The following is an 18043-nucleotide window of genomic DNA, read 5'->3' on the forward strand; positions in this document are numbered from 1 at the left end:
TAATGCACCCTGCCTTATGTTCTAAGGCCTGCTGTAGGCGTGACTTACATATATTATATGCAGTGACTTTGGCATGGCACACAGTGAGTGTGTCATATCATGTTTTTCACACATGTTTTGCACCATATCACACAGCCTGCATTGGCAGTCTGCATGCAGTTTGTACGGGGGTCCCTTAGAGTGGAATACATGCTGCGGCCCTTAAGAACCCTCTTTAGTACCCATGCCCTAGGTACCAAGGATACCATTTACTAGGGACTTACAAGGTTGCTAAATGTGTGACAATTGTAACACTATTTGACCATTCTACCCGTTTTTTAGGGAAACAGTACTGGCGCATGGTTAGCAGGGACACATCAGCCGAACACCATCAGTACCAGTGGCAAAAAGTGGTGGAGCCATGACAAAAAGCGGCATATTCCTAAACTAGTTAACTGCTGTGTCTCGGGTGGCTTCTTTCTGGGCTACAATGAGACTTGTAGTTGTTAACTTTCAGTGGAGGATGGACTGACAATGATCCTTCTTACTATCGGTTAATTTGACCGGTTTTGCTGCATGTAATTATGCTGTTCGCTATTGATGCTGGCCCGGTTGTTTCCTGACTGCATTTTGTATGTGTTTTTTGGTGGAATTAGTAGAGAATTCGGGGAGTCACCAGACATCTGGCAGTGACAGCTTTGCCTCTGAGTGGGCGTTAGCTTTACGGGTGAACCGTCTAATTGGGTTTTCCCTTCACAGTACTTTCCTACTGACAAGGGGAGTGAATCCTTTGGTACCTTTTGATTTAGATGAATGATTCTTGCTTGTGGATATAGCCACATAGTCATGCTCTTGTAATGTGACAGTCTATTCTTGCTATTGCAGAGATTTGGAATGCCTGTTAAAGACTGGGGGTTTTCAGTCACAGTCTTCTGTGCCTGACGTTTGCAGCTTGGTACTAAAGATGCGTTTAAAGGAAAAGGCCAGCTAATATACTGTTAAGTGTAATTGCAAGCATTTCAGCTATGCCAGTAACATTACCAATTTGCACTTGCATTGCAGGCTTTGCTGATTAGTCTGAAATTTGGTTGCTTCATGTGGCAGCTAGGAGATGCAGACACATGTTTCCAAATCCACAGTCTGGAAAACAAGATGAGTTTCATAGTACATACCAAACAAGTAAGTACTGCTCAAATAATTAAAATGTTGGCATGCAAATGACTTTTGCCAGATATTGATTTATTTGGCAGCCTGGTTGTAGAAATGCAGCCTTTCAGCTCATACAGTAGTTCCCGTCCTTCCGTTTCATACACAAACTCAAATTTACCAATGAAATCCCAGATGCTAATAAGGTCGCTCCGGCGTCCCTTCAATCTTCTGTGTAATGTGAAGTTTTCATGGCAGCAGATCCCAGTAAAACAGTTTGGAAACCGTGGTGAGAAAATGTAACCTGAAAGAAGCTGTGGCATCTATTATGGGGCATGGATTGATTTTGAGCAAGGTCCATGCTAGAGACGGATCATAGCACTGGCCGGTGGACAATAGGCTGACATTGGGCTTAACTCACAAGGGCAGGGCAGCTGAGAAATTTGCTGATTTCCATAGTTGTAAGAAGTGGGAGATGAGCTAATCTTCTACACAGGAGGGCTAGGAGATAAACTGCAGATGGGAGTAGGGAGTGAGAGATACCAGCCAGGTAGATCAGTGTCTGGGCATGGCATGAGTAGGCTTGCCGTGTTTCCCTAGTTAGGCTTAGGCTCAATGAAGTAGGGTGTGTGAGGTTACACCATCATTACAGGAGTGCCACTTTGTGAGACGGAGCTGTGCTGCAATTTCAGCTTCAGTTGAATTGTTCTAACAAGATGCAGAAGCATCCGCGTATTTGAAAGATAAACTGGTTCAATGTGTCAGATGGCTTTGGGTGGACTGGCCTGAGTACATGGTTGATGCAGTTTAGAGGCTGAGCACTAGAGACTGGCAAGCAGTTGCCGTTCAATGGTTCTGATTTAAATCAAGCACTGGCAAAGCCAATAGGTCTGGCTCGCATTGTGATCTACAGGGTACACCCACTGGCTTTTCCACTGTCTGCAGCTGGAGAAAGCTGTGGGCATGATTAACAGCAGCAGTGAATCGGCAGGAGAGAAGAACAGCTATCAGGTGGGTATTAAAGCAGAGTTTCCAGGTATGCAAAATGGAAGCATGGAGTTCAATAGCATTCTGTAGACAAGGGGAGAAGAGATGATTGGTTCACTCACTATGTGACTACGTGAGCAGCATCTGAGAGGCAGAGTAGAAGAGCAATCAGGCATGTTCACTGGAGAGAGGAGCCACCAGGTAGGGATTAAAGCACAGTTTCTAAGCACACACAAAGGAAGCAGTGACCCAGCGATGGGGTTTAAACTATTGAGTCTATAATGGGTGATGTACGTTTCAGAAACAATATTAACTATGTGATGATTGTCCATACTCTTCAGATAGAAAATAGTCCCTCATGCTGATCCAAGACATGATAGACAATGTCTCAAACAAAAGATTGTGCATTTGCTTGATCTAAAAAGTACTTTAATTCATACACAACTAATTTCTAAATTACATAACACCACACAAAATGGATCCAACACCAATTTAGAAGAATAGAGATTTCTTTATTAAATAAAAGAAGACCAAAACGACAAACAAGACTAAAACGAAAAACAGCCAATCAGTAAAACCGGAGATATGCGGTTTTACAGATTTTCTTGAAAATAGCACTAAAAAAAGCACAAAGCACCAACTGTTGATATCTGTTCACGTCTGACGGGACAAAGTCACAAGTTCTGGCGAACCATGATGGAGCAGGGGCCAGCTACAGGGTCCCAGTTAGGCCCGCTGAACAAAGTACTTTAAATCCTAGTTTGCGGACCATTGCGAGGATCTGCGTTGAAGATGCGTTGCGCGGCCGAAGCAATGCGTCTGTTTCGAGGTGCGGGGATGGTGTGATGCAAAGTCCTGCTTTGTCATTGTGCATCCTGTCAATGAGGGCTTGCGATTCATAGTCCGGCATCGAGGATGTTTCGCGTGGCTGAAACAGTGCATCTGTTCTGAAGTGCGGCGAGGCTTTGATGCCAGGTACTGTGTCATCATCGAGGATCCTGTTGATGAGGGCTTGCGATGTGCAGTTCGGCATCGAGGATGCATCCTGCAGTCAGGGAGATGCATCAATTCGAAGGAGCTGCAAGGCTACAACATGGAGTCCAGCATCGGTGTTGAGGCTGCTGTCGACGAGGGATTTGAGGGCCTGTGCCAAGAGTGTGTCCCGCAGCAGAGGTTCCGAAGAGGCAGAGGTTAAGCGGGTTTTTGCGACGGGTCCATTCTACTCAGCAGCAGACATGAGTCAGTTCTGCTCGGGGTTGCACCATGCAGCAGAGGAGATAGGTGGGTTCCGCTGCATTCACAGAGGCTAGCAGACCACCTTGGGACCGCTTCCAAGGGTCCAGGACTGGGGTGGCACCACTTGGCAGGGTAGACTCGCAGATGGCAGAGTCCAGGTGCTAGGTTCAAGGTTGTTGGAGCCTTCTGTCTCCGAGGCTCAGTCAGGCGGCCAGCCAACGAGCCCTTGGAGTCATTGTGGGGTCCTGGACTCAATAGATGCAGGTCCAGCCCTTCTCACCCTGGCAAGAGGTCAGCAGGTCAGCTCAGCAGTCCTTCAGAGCAGCAGTCCAGCAGAGTGACAGTGCCTTCAGCAGTACAGCATTCCTTCTTCCTGTCAGAGTGTCCAAAGGTCCAGAAGTATACTGAAGAGTTGGTGTCTAAAGTGCAGTATGTATACCAAGTTGTGGCTTTGAAGTGGGGAGAAGCTTCTAGAGGCATGCCTTTGAAGTGCACAGGTGCCCTGCCTGCCTTGCCCTGGCTTCAGACTAACTACAGGGCATTATCAGCACTTTGGGTGGAGGCAGGGCACAGCCTATTCAAGTGTATATGGGGCTGTGCCCAGCTCCTCTCTCCCATCCTAACGGTGATGGCCCATCCAGGCACACCTAAGCTCCCTATTGTATGTGGTTGTCTAGGAGGAATACACAAAGCCAAACTGTCAACTACACCCATTAATATCACCCAGAGACAGGCTGCAGGTACCAAATGGCAGCTTTCCAAGTGGCATTTTCAAAATTGTAATTTAAAATCTGACTTTAACTAAAAGTTAGGTGTTTTCATTACAATTACAAAGATGCCATCCATGAACTGGTTACCTGTTCCCATTTTGAAATTAGGAGAGGTAGGCCTTGAAGTAGTAAAAAACAAATGTAAGAGTTTTTCACTACCAGGAAATGTGAAACTTGAATGTACATGTCCTACTTTTTAAATACTCTGCACCCTGCCCTCTGGACTGTCTAGGGCCTACCCTAGGGGTAATTTATATGTGTTGAAAAAGAAGGTTTGGGCCTGGCAAAAAGGTTTATTTTCCCAGGTCAAAATGGCAGTTTAAAACTGCACTCACAGGCTCCCATGTCAGGCCTGAGACATGTTTAAAGGGCTACTTAAGTAGGTGGTATAATCTGTGCTGCAGAACCACTAGCAACATTTAATTTACAAGCCCTGGACACATGTAGTACCACATTACTAGGGACTTAAAAGTAAATTAAATATGCCAATTGGGTCTAAGACAATTCTGCCATGTTTACAAAAGAGTGCCTAAGCACCTTAGCATTGGTTAGCAGTGGTAAGTGTACATAGTCCTAAAGCCAGCAACAACGAATTCAGAAAAAGTGGAAGGTAAAGGCAAAAGGTTTGGGGGTGGCCCTAAAGTTATGACCAGGTCCAACAACTGGTATGGTAAAAAGAACAGGCAATTAGCAGATAGGTAGCAAGACAGCTGGTGCAATATGAGTGACAGGTAGAACAGGTGGTTAGTACCCACATTTCTCTACTGCTGAGAGTAATAATCAGTGCAAAAACAACAGTTGATGGACAGAATGCAGAACAGTGTCATACATTCACCCCAGTACAGAGATCTGGGCCTAAATCCATCGTTTATTTGCTCACCATGCCATTCCAGTTTGAATAATCAGTGAGCATTCACTACAACAATGCATTTACAACCTGTATGTGGAAATGGCATTGCTACATGTAGGTTTCTGCTACTCCTGTAGTGTCCCATTCTGCTAGTGTAGAATGATTACCTACTTCTTTCAGCCAGTCTTGGGCCTAGGAACATGGGCCTCTTCTCAACCATATGGCGGCCCGCCTCTTTGCCAGCAATATAGCCAGCGTTGCACAGTTTTGAAGTGCTGCTGGTATGCCCTTATGAAACTCAGCTGGGCCATCAGTGGATTAAGGTGAAGTGTGGACTTCAACATGACCTAGTGCGTGAAATATGGAAGTACAGTGCTCAAACGCCACTAAACACAAGACAGGTGGTTGAATCCTGCCTCAAGTGCATGGTAGCACTGACTGTTCAAGTCTAACCTCAATTCCCTATCCATCAGCCCCTTGGAGGTGTGATAGAGCCTATGCAGGAATCTGTAACATATAAAGCTGTATCTATTATTGAATAATACTTACTCAGTATCAGAACATCAGAAGGCCCATTGCTCATCTGTGATTGGCATTTCCAAATCCGTGTCCACCTTATCCTTTGTTGCCATTGCTTAATGGGCAACCTAACTTTGTATAGCTATATAGAGTCTGAATACTAATGGTGGTGATTAAGGGTCGTTATTAATGTGTTATAGGGTGAGGAGTTGGGGCTTAACGTGTAAATGTACATTTCAATCAATCAGGGGTTTGTATAGCGCGCTACTCACCCGTGAGGGTCTCAAGGTGCTGGGGGGAGGGGAAGCGGGGGCGACTCCGGATCAGTCAAAGAGCCAGGTCTTGAGGTTCTTCCTGAACGTGTGCAGGGTCTGGGAGCGTCTGATGTTCACAGGGAGCTCGTTCCAGGTTGTGGCTGCGATGTAGGAGAAGGATCTCCCGCCGGTTCTGTTTCTGCGGATGCGGGGGACCTCTGCCAGGGCGAGGTCGGCGGAGCAGAGGTTCCTCTTGGGTACGTGGAAGGATACTCTCTTGCTGAGGGTTTTGGGTCTAATGTTGTGGAGGGATTTATAGTCGTGGGTGAGGAGTTTGAAGGTGACCCTTTTCTCGACGGGGAGCCAGTGGAGGCCTCGTAGGTGTAGGGTCATGTGCTCATGGCGCAGGGTCACGAGGACGAGTCTGGCGGCGGCGTTCTGGATGGTCTGGAGCCTGTGCAGAAGAGTCTTGTTGATTCCGGCGTAGAGGGCATTGCTGTAGTCCAGTCTGCTGGTGATGAGTGCGTGGGTGACGGCCTGGGGGGGGGATCCACTTGAAGATCTCACGGAGGAAGCGAAGGCAGTTGAAACTAGTGGAGGCGACAGCGTTGATCTGGCAGTTCATGGAGAGGGAGGAGTCGAGGATGATGCTGAGGTTCCGAGCGTGGTCTGTAGGTGTGGGTGGGTTCCCGAGGGTGGAGGGCCACCAGGTGTTGTCCCAGGCAGAGGTGCAGGGGCTAAGGATGAGGACCTCGGTCTTCTCTGAGTTTAGCTTCAGGCAGCTGTCCTTCATTCAGGCTGCCACGTTCTTCATACCTTCCTGGAAGCGGAGTCTGGTGTCATCAGGATTTATCGTAAGTGAGAGGATGAGCTGGGTGTCGTCGGCGTAGGATACGATGCTGAGCCCATGCTGTCTGACGATGGCGGCGACGGGGGCCATGTAGATGTTGAAGAGTGTGGGGCTGAGTGATGATCCCTGGGGTACTCCGCAGTTGATTTCCGTGGGTTTGGAGAGGAAGGGAGGGAGTCGGATCCTCTGGGTTCTGCCGGAGAGGAAGGATTGGATCCAGTCGAGGGTGGCTCCTTGGATTCCCGCGTCGTGCAGTCTGGCTGCGAGAGTGCGATGAGAGACGATGTCGAAGGCTGCGGAGAGGTCTAGAAGGATGAGGGCCGCGGTGTGTCCCTGGTCGAGTAGCATGTGGATTTCGTCAGTGGCAGCGAGGAGGGCGTTCTTGGTGCTGTGGTTGCTGCAGAATCCAGACTGGGAGGCATCCAAGATGGAGTTCTCTTCCATGAAGGCGGTCAGCTGGGTGTTTACGAGTCTCTCGTTGACTTTGACCGCAAAGGGGAGGAGAGAGATGGGCCGGTAGATTTTCAGATCCGTTGGGTCGGCCGTCGGTATCTTGAGGAGGGGTTTTACCTCCGCCCTTTCCAGTCGTCTGGGCAGATGCCTGATCTGAGGGAGGCGTTGATGGTGCGTCCTACTTCGCGTGCGATGATGGTTGCGGCTCTGTGGAAGATGTGCGGTGGGCAGGGGTCCATTGGGGCTCCTGAGTGGGTTTTCTTCATGGTCGCTGTGAAGAGTTCGATGGTAGCGGGGTCCCAGGACGTGATGGTCGGCTTGTCGGCGGCGTGGGAAGGGTGTTGGTGTTCGTCGTTGGTTCGCTGAAGTTGTCATAGAGGGCCTTGATCTTGAGATGGAAGTAGGAGCTGAGCTTGTCGCAGAGTTCCTGGGAGGGTGTGACATCCGTGGCTTCGCAGGTGGGTTTTGCGAACTGCTGTATGACATTGAACAGTTCCTTGGTTTTTGTCTCGTTGGTCTGGACTTTGTCTCTTATGAAGGTCCGTTTGATGTCTCTTATGTGCTGGTGGTATTCCTTCAGGGCGCTCTTGTGCTTGTTCCGTGCTTCCGTGGTTTTTAGGTTTCAACAAGTCTTAACATTTAGTTTGACAACTCCCACGCAGGTGATAGTAGAGGAAAGTATCCAGTGGGGTGCTATGTGAGAACATTGTTACCAATTGTATGGGTTAAAAGCCACCTTCAGCGAATATTTAACTCATGATGGTCAGCCTTAGTTTACAATAGCTAGGTTTTAGCTTTAGTTTCTAGTGTAGGTATAATTGGGGTGTTATCCAAGAGCAGCAGGACAAGCAAGTTGCTTGTCTTTTTCTTTAGTCTTTGCCAGGTCCAGCTATTACAGACCACTGGATTCCAGGTTGATATAATATCATGTGTGGGTGGTGTGTAAATTTTAGTACCACCACCATGAGTGAAGGAGGATGAAACAGTTAGTGAGCTTGAACCCAAATGTAGTACATTTCGGAGTTCGTCACTGCATAACCACCAGTCGGTATGACAGTGTTAGTGTGTCCAATCTGATGCCAGGTTATTTAGTGGCCCAGGCGAGGTTAACCATAAGGATTTCAGGTTGTTGAAGATCTGGTATTACAGTGGGAATGGGTTGGTGCGAAAGATACAGAGAGGAGCTTGATAAGTATCACTGTTTCCTTCAAGACTGTGCGACTCCCCATTATAATGGTAGGCAAATCCTGTGTTCTGCCGTTTCTATTTTGGTGTGTCACCCCATAGTTATCTTTAATAATTCTGGCTACATCGTGGTGAATTTGAATGCCAAGATGTTTACCTGATGATTTACATCATTATAATGGAAAATTCACATACCGTTGTGTTGTGGGTCAGAATGAATATCCGTGATTTTGTCCACTTTATTGTAATGTCCAGCACACCAGCAAAAATACGCATGTTCGAGGCATATGAGCTGCAGATCACACACTGAGGATAAGATCGCCATCTGGTGTTGGGCTCGGATGATTGCAGGTTGTTGTTGTCTTCGGAGAAGCCTTTGGTCACGAGGTTGGTGACTCCTCCCCTGGACAACAGTGCGCATGGGCATCCACTCCATCGGCAGATTGTTTTTTTCCGCCATTGGGTTCGGATGAACTTTTTTCCGCTCCAGCAGAAAACTTCCAGCAATCGATTTAACTCTTTGATCTGTATTCCATCGACGTCGACATCAGCTCGGACCGGTTCCGGAAGCGGCTGATGGACAGGACACCCTTCAAAAAATGCCCCCAGTGTGGAGCGAAGTTCCCCCACAGTGACCACCACGAGGTTTGCAACCTCTGCCTGTCGCCGGAACACAACGAGTCCACCTGTCCAGCTTGTTCCGCTTTCCGTTCGAAGAAGACCCTCCGGGACCGAAGAGCTCGACGCCATATTATGGCCAAACCAGCTCCAGAACCGGAGGACATCTTTGCTCAAGATGTTCCCGAAGACGACACCGAAGATCTCGAGATCGTGTCCGAAGCCGACGATTCCGATGACCTCATCACTCCAGGGCAGCGTGTGAGTACCACCCCCCCTGCCCCTGCCCCATCCAAAAAAGCAGTGGTCAAGACTCCGCCAGTTGGGCCCAGTCGCGACCGGAAATCCTCTTCAGAAGCCCCGCCCTCGGGCCCGGCTCCGAAGACATCTAAGCCTGTGGGTGGCTCGGGCTCGAGCAAACCTCACCTAATTGTGCCTTTAACACCCTCGGCACCCAAACACCCATTGTTGGCACCGAAACAGGCTCCAAGACCGAAATCTCCTTCGGCACAGAAACGTTCCTCGGCACCGAAGTCTCCACCGGCACCGAAACGTTCTTCAACATCGATGCCTGAAAGTCCATCGGCACCGAAAACTCATTCGGCACCGAAACCTCAATCGGCACCGAAACCTCAGTCGGCACCGAAAAATCAGTCGGCACCGAAAAATCAGTCGGCACCGAAAAATCAGTCGGCACCGAAAAATCAGTCGACACCGAAAAATCCATCGGACCCGAAAAAATCATCGGAGCCGAAAACTGCGTCCCCGCCGAAACAAGCTCATAAAGACCCGAAGCGGACGTCACAGACACCACCTTCGGAGCCAGATGATCTTTTTCGACCAGATCCTACTCAGAAGCGGATCTACATCAATCCTAAAACGGGACATGTGACTGCCATCCCATATAAAAAGCGGAAGCTGGACACTACACCTCCCCCAGCTCCCATACGGAAAAAGGACTGTGCTACTTCACCACTTCGTCCTTCCTCTCCTGTTTTACCTCCTAACCCGTCCCCCCCTCCTCCTCCTGCTTCTCCTTTACCTTTACCTTTACCTTTACCATCTCCCTATCATTCACCTCCTCCACAGGATGATAATGATGACTTAGGGGGAGGGGCGGACCCTGATTTATTTGATGATCCTGCTGACCCAAACGACCCTTTTACGTTCCCAGACCCAGCACCCATGGATGACTGGTCTTATCCTATACCTGACATGCCTGACCCCACTACCTACCCTTCCAAGCCCTCCCCTCCTGATGACCACCTAGGGTACGGCCAACTTATAAATAGGGCAGCAACATTCCACGGCGTTACAATGCACACAGACGCCATTGAAGAGGACTTCCTCCTTGATACCTTTGAGCAGTCACAAAAGACTGTCCACATACTGCCCATGATCAAAGGGGTTATAAAGCATGCTACTGAAGTCTTTAAGGACCCTGTTCGAGCTAGGGTGCTCAACCCACGCATCGAAAAAAAGTACCGACCAGCCCCGCAAGACCCTGCATACATTAAGGCCCAGCTCCCTTTAGACTCCCTAGTCGTATCAAATGCCAGGAAGCGCGCTAACTCTCAGACAACTGGAGAAACGCCTCCCCCAGACAAGGAGTCTAAGCTTTTAGAAGCCTCGGGCAAACGGGTCGCCGCGCAGGCGGCTAACCATTGGCGTATTGCGAATACCCAGGCCCTGTTAGCCAGGTATGATAGAGCGCATTATGACCAACTTGAGGACCTTATGCAGCATCTGCCTGAACCTTTTAAGTCCCAGGCCTCTGACCTCATCCAAGAAGGCAAATTAATATCTAATGCCTCCATTAAATGCGCCTTAGATGCAGCAGACACTGCTTCTAGAGCGGTCAATACTGGCGTCTTACTCAGACGACATGCCTGGCTCCGTATTTCCGGTTTTAAACCGGAGGTTCAAACCGCAATTCTAGCTCAACCTTTCAACCAAGAGCAGCTATTTGGCCCTGCAGTGGATACTGCATTAGAAAAGATGAAAAAGGATAATGAAACTGCCAAGTCTATGGGAGCACTGCAGTCTCACCAGAACCGGGGTTCCTTTCGTCGCTCCTTTTATAGAGGAGGCTCCAAAAACACATCAACTGAGACCACGTCCACCTTTAAAAATTCTGGACAAACATCCCCTAACAGAGGTTACTTCCGGGGAGGTTATAGGGGAAACAATAACAAAGGTCGAGGACGGGGCAATAACAACAACACCCGCACCTCACCAGCCACCAAACAGTGACTTGCCACCACTCCCCCCAGACCATTCCACTCCGGTCGGGGGACGACTCCAACAATTCCTGCCTGTCTGGACTTCCATCACCACAGACAGGTGGGTAAGACAAATTATCCAGTCTGGCTACTGCCTCGAACTCATACAATCCCCCCCAAACATACCGCCCAAACAACGTCCAATGTCCTCGCATCATCTCTCTCTCCTCAAACAAGAAGTTCAATCCCTGTTACAAAAACATGCGATAGAACCAGTTCCCCTTCAACATCAGGGAAAAGGGGTATATTCTCTATACTTCCTCATTCCCAAAAAGGACAAAACACTAAGGCCCATACTGGATCTCAGACTACTAAACCAGTATATACATTCGGATCATTTTCACATGACCACTCTCCAACAAGTCCTCCCACTTTTACAACAGGGAGACTTCCTCGCCACATTGGACCTCAAGGACGCATACTTTCACATCCCTATGCATCCCGCTCACAGAAAATATCTACGATTTGTGGTAGATGGGCAACACTATCAATTTACAGTTCTCCCATTCGGAGTAACAACAGCACCCAGAGTGTTCACCAAGTGCCTAGCAGTCGTGGCAGCGCATCTCAGAAGACAACAGATCCATGTCTTCCCCTATCTGGACGATTGGCTCATAAAAGCCAATACATACCAAAAATGCGTTCTCCACACTCATCGCACGATTCAAACTCTCCACGATTTGGGATTCACTATCAACTACCCCAAATCCCACCTACAACCTTCCCACTTACATCAGTATCTAGGAGCAACCATAGATACATCCAAAGCCATTGCCTATCCCAGCACAGCCAGGATAGCCAGTATACAAAATCTCATCTCTCAATTTCAAACTCATCCATCTCTTCCAGCAAGAGTGTTCATGCAGCTCCTAGGCATGATGGCGTCGTGCATCTCCATAGTCCCACACGCACGACTTCAAATGCGTCCCTTACAAGAATGCTTAGCACAACAGTGGAACCAAGCTCACGGACAACTTACCGATCTGGTGTTGGTGGACAGTCGCTCACTTCGATCACTGAAATGGTGGAACACCATCAACCTGTCCAAAGGGAGACCGTTCTTAGAGCCTCTTCCACAAGTTGTGCTAACTACAGACGCATCTCTCACGGGGTGGGTAGCCCACCTCCTCCACCATACCACTCAGGGCAGATGGACCAGCCAACAAAAACTGCTCCACATCAACCACCTGGAACTCTTAGCAGTGTTCCTAGCACTAAAATCCTTTCAAATTCACCTAAAGAACAAAACTGTCCTCATACGCACAGACAACATGACGACAATGTATTATATACAGAAACAGGGAGGGACACACTCTCTCCAACTGTCCCAACTGGCACAGCAAATCTGGAGATGGGCAATTCCCCAAAACATCTACCTGTTAGCAGAACATCTCCCAGGGATCCACAATCAAGTGGCCGACCTCCTAAGTCGCCACACACAACAGATCCACGAATGGGAACTACACCCCAAAGTTCTACTCCCCTTCTTCCAAAAGTGGGGACAACCAGACATAGACCTGTTCGCCACCGCCGAAAACACAAAATGCCCAACCTTCGCCGCCAGGTTTCCACACCCACAGTCGAAGGGCAATGCCCTATGGATGAACTGGTCAGGCAGATTTGCGTACGCCTTTCCGCCTCTCCCACTAGTTCCATTTGTGGTACGCAAACTGAAACAACAGTCACTAACACTAATACTAGTGGCTCCCACTTGGGCACGTCAACCGTGGTTCACCACACTTCTGGAACTATCTTTAGTTCCACATCAAAAGCTACGCCTCTCCCCGGATCTATTAACCCAGAACCATGGAGAAATCAGACACCCAGATCCTCAAACACTGAACCTAGCGATCTGGCTCCTGAGGTCCTAGAGTTCGGTTACCTCAATCTCCCTCCAGACTGTATGAATATCATAAAGGAAGCCAGACGACCTACTACTAGAGCGTGTTATGCCGCTAAATGGAAACGATTTGCCATCTACTGCGCTAATAATGACATACATCCATTGGATGCTTCCATCCAAAACATCATTTGCTATTTACTACACTTGCAAAAATGCAATCTAGCGTATTCCTCTATACGATTACACCTAGCAGCCTTGGCAGCCTACTTGCAAAATAGGCAACACCTGTCCCTTTTTAAGGTACCAGCCATCAAAGCGTTTATGGAAGGTCTCAAAAGGATTCTTCCCCCAAGATTGCCACCTGCCCCAGTGTGGAATCTCAATGTGGTTCTAACAAGACTCATGGGCCCCCCATTTGAACCTATGCACAAATGTGAATTGCAATTCCTAACATGGAAGGTAGCCTTCCTTATCGCAATCACTTCCCTGCGCAGAGTAAGTGAAATACAAGCCCTTACACTTGAAGAACCTTTCTTACAACTACACCGTAACAAAGTGGTTCTTAGGACAAACCCTAAATTTCTTCCAAAAGTGATTTCCCCTTTCCACCTTAACCAATCAGTAGAACTACCGGTCTTTTTCCCAAATCCAGACTCGGTAGCTGAAAGGGCCCTACATACCTTAGATGTTAAAAGAGCCTTGCTTTATTACATCGACAGAACAAAACCTTTTCGAAAGACAAAACAACTCTTTGTTGCTTTCGCGCCACCACACAAAGGCAACCCGATCTCCAAATCAGGAATAGCCAGGTGGATAGTTAAATGCATCCAAATATGCTACCTCAAGGCTAAACGTACACTCACAGTTCCCCCTAGGGCGCACTCCACGCGTAAAATAGGGGCTTCTATGGCCTTCTTAGGCAATATTCCCTTAGAAGACATTTGCAAGGCAGCCACATGGTCTACCACGCATACCTTCACTAAACACTATTGTGTTGACGTGCAGGCCAAACAACAGGCCTCCGTGGGCCAGGCTGTCCTAAAAACTTTATTTCAAACTGCTGCAACGGATACAGGCGACCACCGCTAAGGGGAGCACTGCTGTATAATCTATCCTCAGTGTGTGATCTGCAGCTCATATGCCTCGAACGGAATATGCTACTTACCAGTATGCATCTGTTCTTGGCATGTAGAGCTGCAGAGTCACACACGCCCGCCCGCCTCCCCGGGACCTGTATCTGTTCCAGCATCCGTCTTACTTAGACATTACACATGGACATCCTTTCTTTCTTTTCTATATACTCCATCTTTTCCCAACATGGCGAAAAACAATCTGCCGATGGAGTGGATGCCCATGCGCACTGTTGTCCAGGGGAGGAGTCACCAACCTCGTGACCAAAGGCTTCTCCGAAGACAACAACAACCTGCAATCATCCGAGCCCAACACCAGATGGCGATCTTATCCTCAGTGTGTGACTCTGCAGCTCTACATGCCAAGAACAGATGCATACTGGTAAGTAGCATATTCCTTTACGGATATTGTGGGCTAAACTGAAAGCTAGGTCTCTAAAAAATAGCAGCACATTTTCCACATACATAGATAGTAACAGTCTTTGTGGCCTAAAGCATACACCCTGACAGAGTGACTTGAAGCATAAGCCCTGGGCATTGTGATGATGTCAAACTATGCATGGAAGTGGTTCAACAGGAGTCGCAACTAGGATCTGTGATAGAGGGGCATCCCTGCCTTGTCCCTCCTGATATCGCCATTGGTGAGGATATTATTTCATTAATCTTTTATGCATGTTAGTGATATGCTTACAACAGCCTAATCCAATAGATAATTTCCAGCCTAGCCCTATTCTTTGCTATACTGCAAACATAAATATCTGATAAAGACTTCTAGCAACAGATTCATTACCTTAGAATATTCCCCATGTCTCCGACTGAATCCAGATGTTTTGGAGCAGTATACTTGTGTGCTCTGTAGGTGTTATCGATAAACTCTGTGTTGGCGTTGTTTGCACCGGAAGTTACATGTTTGGTGCCTAGGGGCCTCCCCTGCACGCTCAAATGAGTTGTTTTCTATCCATGCTATTAGCGTACATCTGGAGAGAACTTCCTCAGTCCATTTTTGGGCTATTTTTTCGATGGTTTGTCAAACTCTTTTGAGCTTTTGCTCCCTGTATGCACATTTGGATAACCTCCTAAAAACTTGTGGGGTTTAAACCCTGTCACAGAGAGATGTCTGTGACAGACGCCAATCTGGTTTGCCTCTGGAGCCTCAAGCTGGGCCACAACTCCAAGGCCTGAATTGACTTTTGTTCCATAAATCTTAAGCCGTGAGAGCATTCCCTAAAGCTCTTGATCACCTGCCAGTCAACTCCACAATGCTCCAGGTCGCGCAGGTACCAGGCCCACTCGTGGAGCCTTTCCAGGTGCTCATCATTGCGCTGGAAGTCATTGTTGAGTAAGTCACATAAGAAATCCAAAATGTCTATGAAGTTGAACGCTCTTCAACTTCGCCAAGCCGATCCAAGTCTTTGGACGAGGTGTGGGAACGACCCCACAGATCTACGCCCTGCTCCCACCCACGCACCAGCTGCGGAGCCTGAGTCTTGGTTCTGTTCCTGGATCTGAATCTGTCCGGTCGTGAGAATGGGACCTTCCCCAGAACCCATTCCAGTCGCACATGCCCTATGGTGGCGCCGACCCGATCACTATACCTGAATCCGAAACGGAGCCGGACTGGCATCACCAGATGTCCACTCCATACTGACCGTGACCTTCTGAGTCAGAGACAGTGCCTACTTTTTTCGATAGGCCCTGTGAGGAGTGCAATTGAGGAGGATCTGAGCATCCTCATGGTTATTCCAACCCTATGGAAAAGCTTGACAATAACTGGTATGAGGAACTTGCAGATGCCAGTGGTTTGAACAACACCCCAGGCACTGACTTAATCTCTCCGCCCAGCGTAGCTATAAAAGAAGGGGTTCATTTGCCATGGTGGGGAGGAGGGCAACTGAGGTCTTGGACCTCACGCTGGACTCTATGGGAATCAAGACGAACGTCTTGACAGAGGTGCTTCAGCCGAGAGTTGCCCCCACAGAACCTCTCCTACCTTTTAATGAAGCCATCACAGATGTCCTGCTCAGCGCATGAGCCAAGCCCTGCACCGGGGCTCCTGTGCACAGGATGATTGCCCACTGCCATTACCCCACTTCTGGGGATCCAGCTTTCCTCACCTTGCACCCCACCGAGGAGCTTGTTGTCCAGGCTTCCATTTTCAAAGTCAAACCAGGCGTGTCCCTTACCACACTATCGGAAGGGGGATCAAGTCACAAGAGAATGTTCTCTTCTGCCAGCCTTGCACTGTGATTGGTGAATACCTTCTGCCTCTTGGGCCAGTATTCCCATACAGTTTGGGATTTGGTTGCCCAGTTGCTGCCTATGGCCTCTGAGAAGGCCGGAGTCATCCTGATCCAGGCTACTGACGATGGCAGTGACACCGCAAAGTTCATCATACGCTGCAGACTGGATATGGCTGACTCGCTAGGCAGAGTTATTGCTTCATTAGTAGCACGCTGTCGCCACGCCTGGCTGAGGTCTAATGGCTTTTTGGAGGATGCCCATGCACCCCTTTTGGATTCTTTTTTTTGTTCTCATATCACCATCCAGCTAAATAGGCTGAAACTAAGTCACATCCATCTGGCGTGCCCAGCGTATACATTGCTGAATATTTCTCATTGTTTTCTAGTTTCTTAGAAGGGTGGCCGCCCATTTCTCAGCAAAACAGATGTAATCATAGGGCATTTAGCATTTACTTTGCCAGGTCACAAAAGAGCACCATCTTTTCCCAACTGAAGCCACCTTACGACCAAGATCCAGTCTACGGACATAATTCAAAGATCTAAGCCAGTCTAATAAGAGTGGAGGGTCAGGGGAAATCCATTTCTTACAAATTTCCCCTCTTGCAAGTAATATCAGGATAGACATCAGTGATGCTTGATCGATATTTGGTTTGCCCTGATAAGGATATAAGTCCATCCCAAATAGAATCAAATAGTGCCGTACCTTAGAATCACAGATGACAATTTCTCAGAGAATCTTACTTACATCCTCCAGAAGGAGGTCAGTTCCAGGTAGCCCATAAAACTTTTGTTGTTCTCTGCATTGCCGCACTTCTTACATTTTGACAGTTCTGATGTGATCTTAGCCAGTTTCACCAGAGACAAGTAGGCTGTATGGAGGGTAAACAGGTGATTATTTTTAAGCGGTGCTGGTTAAACCATTGAGTATAGTAAATTTAAAGATACTTGTCATAATTGTTCTTTCGCCAGCTCCAGAAGATCCTTTTCCCGGTGCAAGTATTGAGGCCCTCGTTTTCTCATCTACTGCAGAGATAATTATCCAATACCACTGGTAGACCTCTTTTTTAGGTTGTTGTGTAGTTCCTAGCCACTCAAATAAGTCCTCCTTGGTTGAACAGTTCACCTCTGACATCTTTTGAGATGACCACCAAGAACATAGCTCCAAGTATTTACATTTTGAGAGCCCCCTTTCGAAAGATCAGCAAACTCTTGCCATGTGAGGAGAGCATCGCCATTCCTGAAGTCTCCCCAAGAGGAGCAGTACCATGCCAAAGGGGGTAGCTAAGTTTATCTTTAAGCCACTCGGAAGTTCCAGGGGAGTTCCAGATTGATGCTGGGTCTGCGTAATAATCTATCCGAAGAATCTTCCCAAAATAAACCCACACCTTCAGAGCACCTAACTTGTTTGAAAAACTTTAGATCCCCAAACCTGAAAAAAATTTATATCCAGTCCTATATGTTTCAACATGGCTCTGTGAAGTTGACCCACATAGGAATGATCAGGCTGTCTAGTGAGGAGTCAAAAATTCTTAAACTGAGAAGCATAACAGTATGTTTGAAAATCCGGAATAGCCAGCCCCCCTTGCTGTAGTTTTTTTCCAGGAGATCCTGGCTCCCTTGAATACCCATATAAAACTGATAATTCTCCTTTGCAATTTCTGCTGAAGATTTTTGGGAAAGGGAAGAGGCATAGTACTAAAC

The 18043-nt window shown here is 48.0% G+C and overlaps 1 protein-coding gene across 1 annotated transcript in view; it reads left to right on the top strand.

The window, feature by feature from the left end:
• The window catches only part of KRIT1 (KRIT1 ankyrin repeat containing), a 514966-nt gene that overhangs the window by 475066 nt on the left and 21857 nt on the right, over positions 1–18043 (top strand). Inside the window, exon 16 of the mRNA XM_085631085.1 lies at positions 1042–1158. Coding sequence (XP_085487211.1) covers positions 1042–1158 — 117 coding nt within the window. The remainder of the gene's footprint in view (positions 1–1041; positions 1159–18043) is intronic.

This window comes from Triturus cristatus, chromosome 10, assembly GCF_964204655.1.
Source record: "Triturus cristatus chromosome 10, aTriCri1.1, whole genome shotgun sequence".
NCBI classification, from domain to species: Eukaryota; Metazoa; Chordata; class Amphibia; order Caudata; family Salamandridae; genus Triturus; species Triturus cristatus.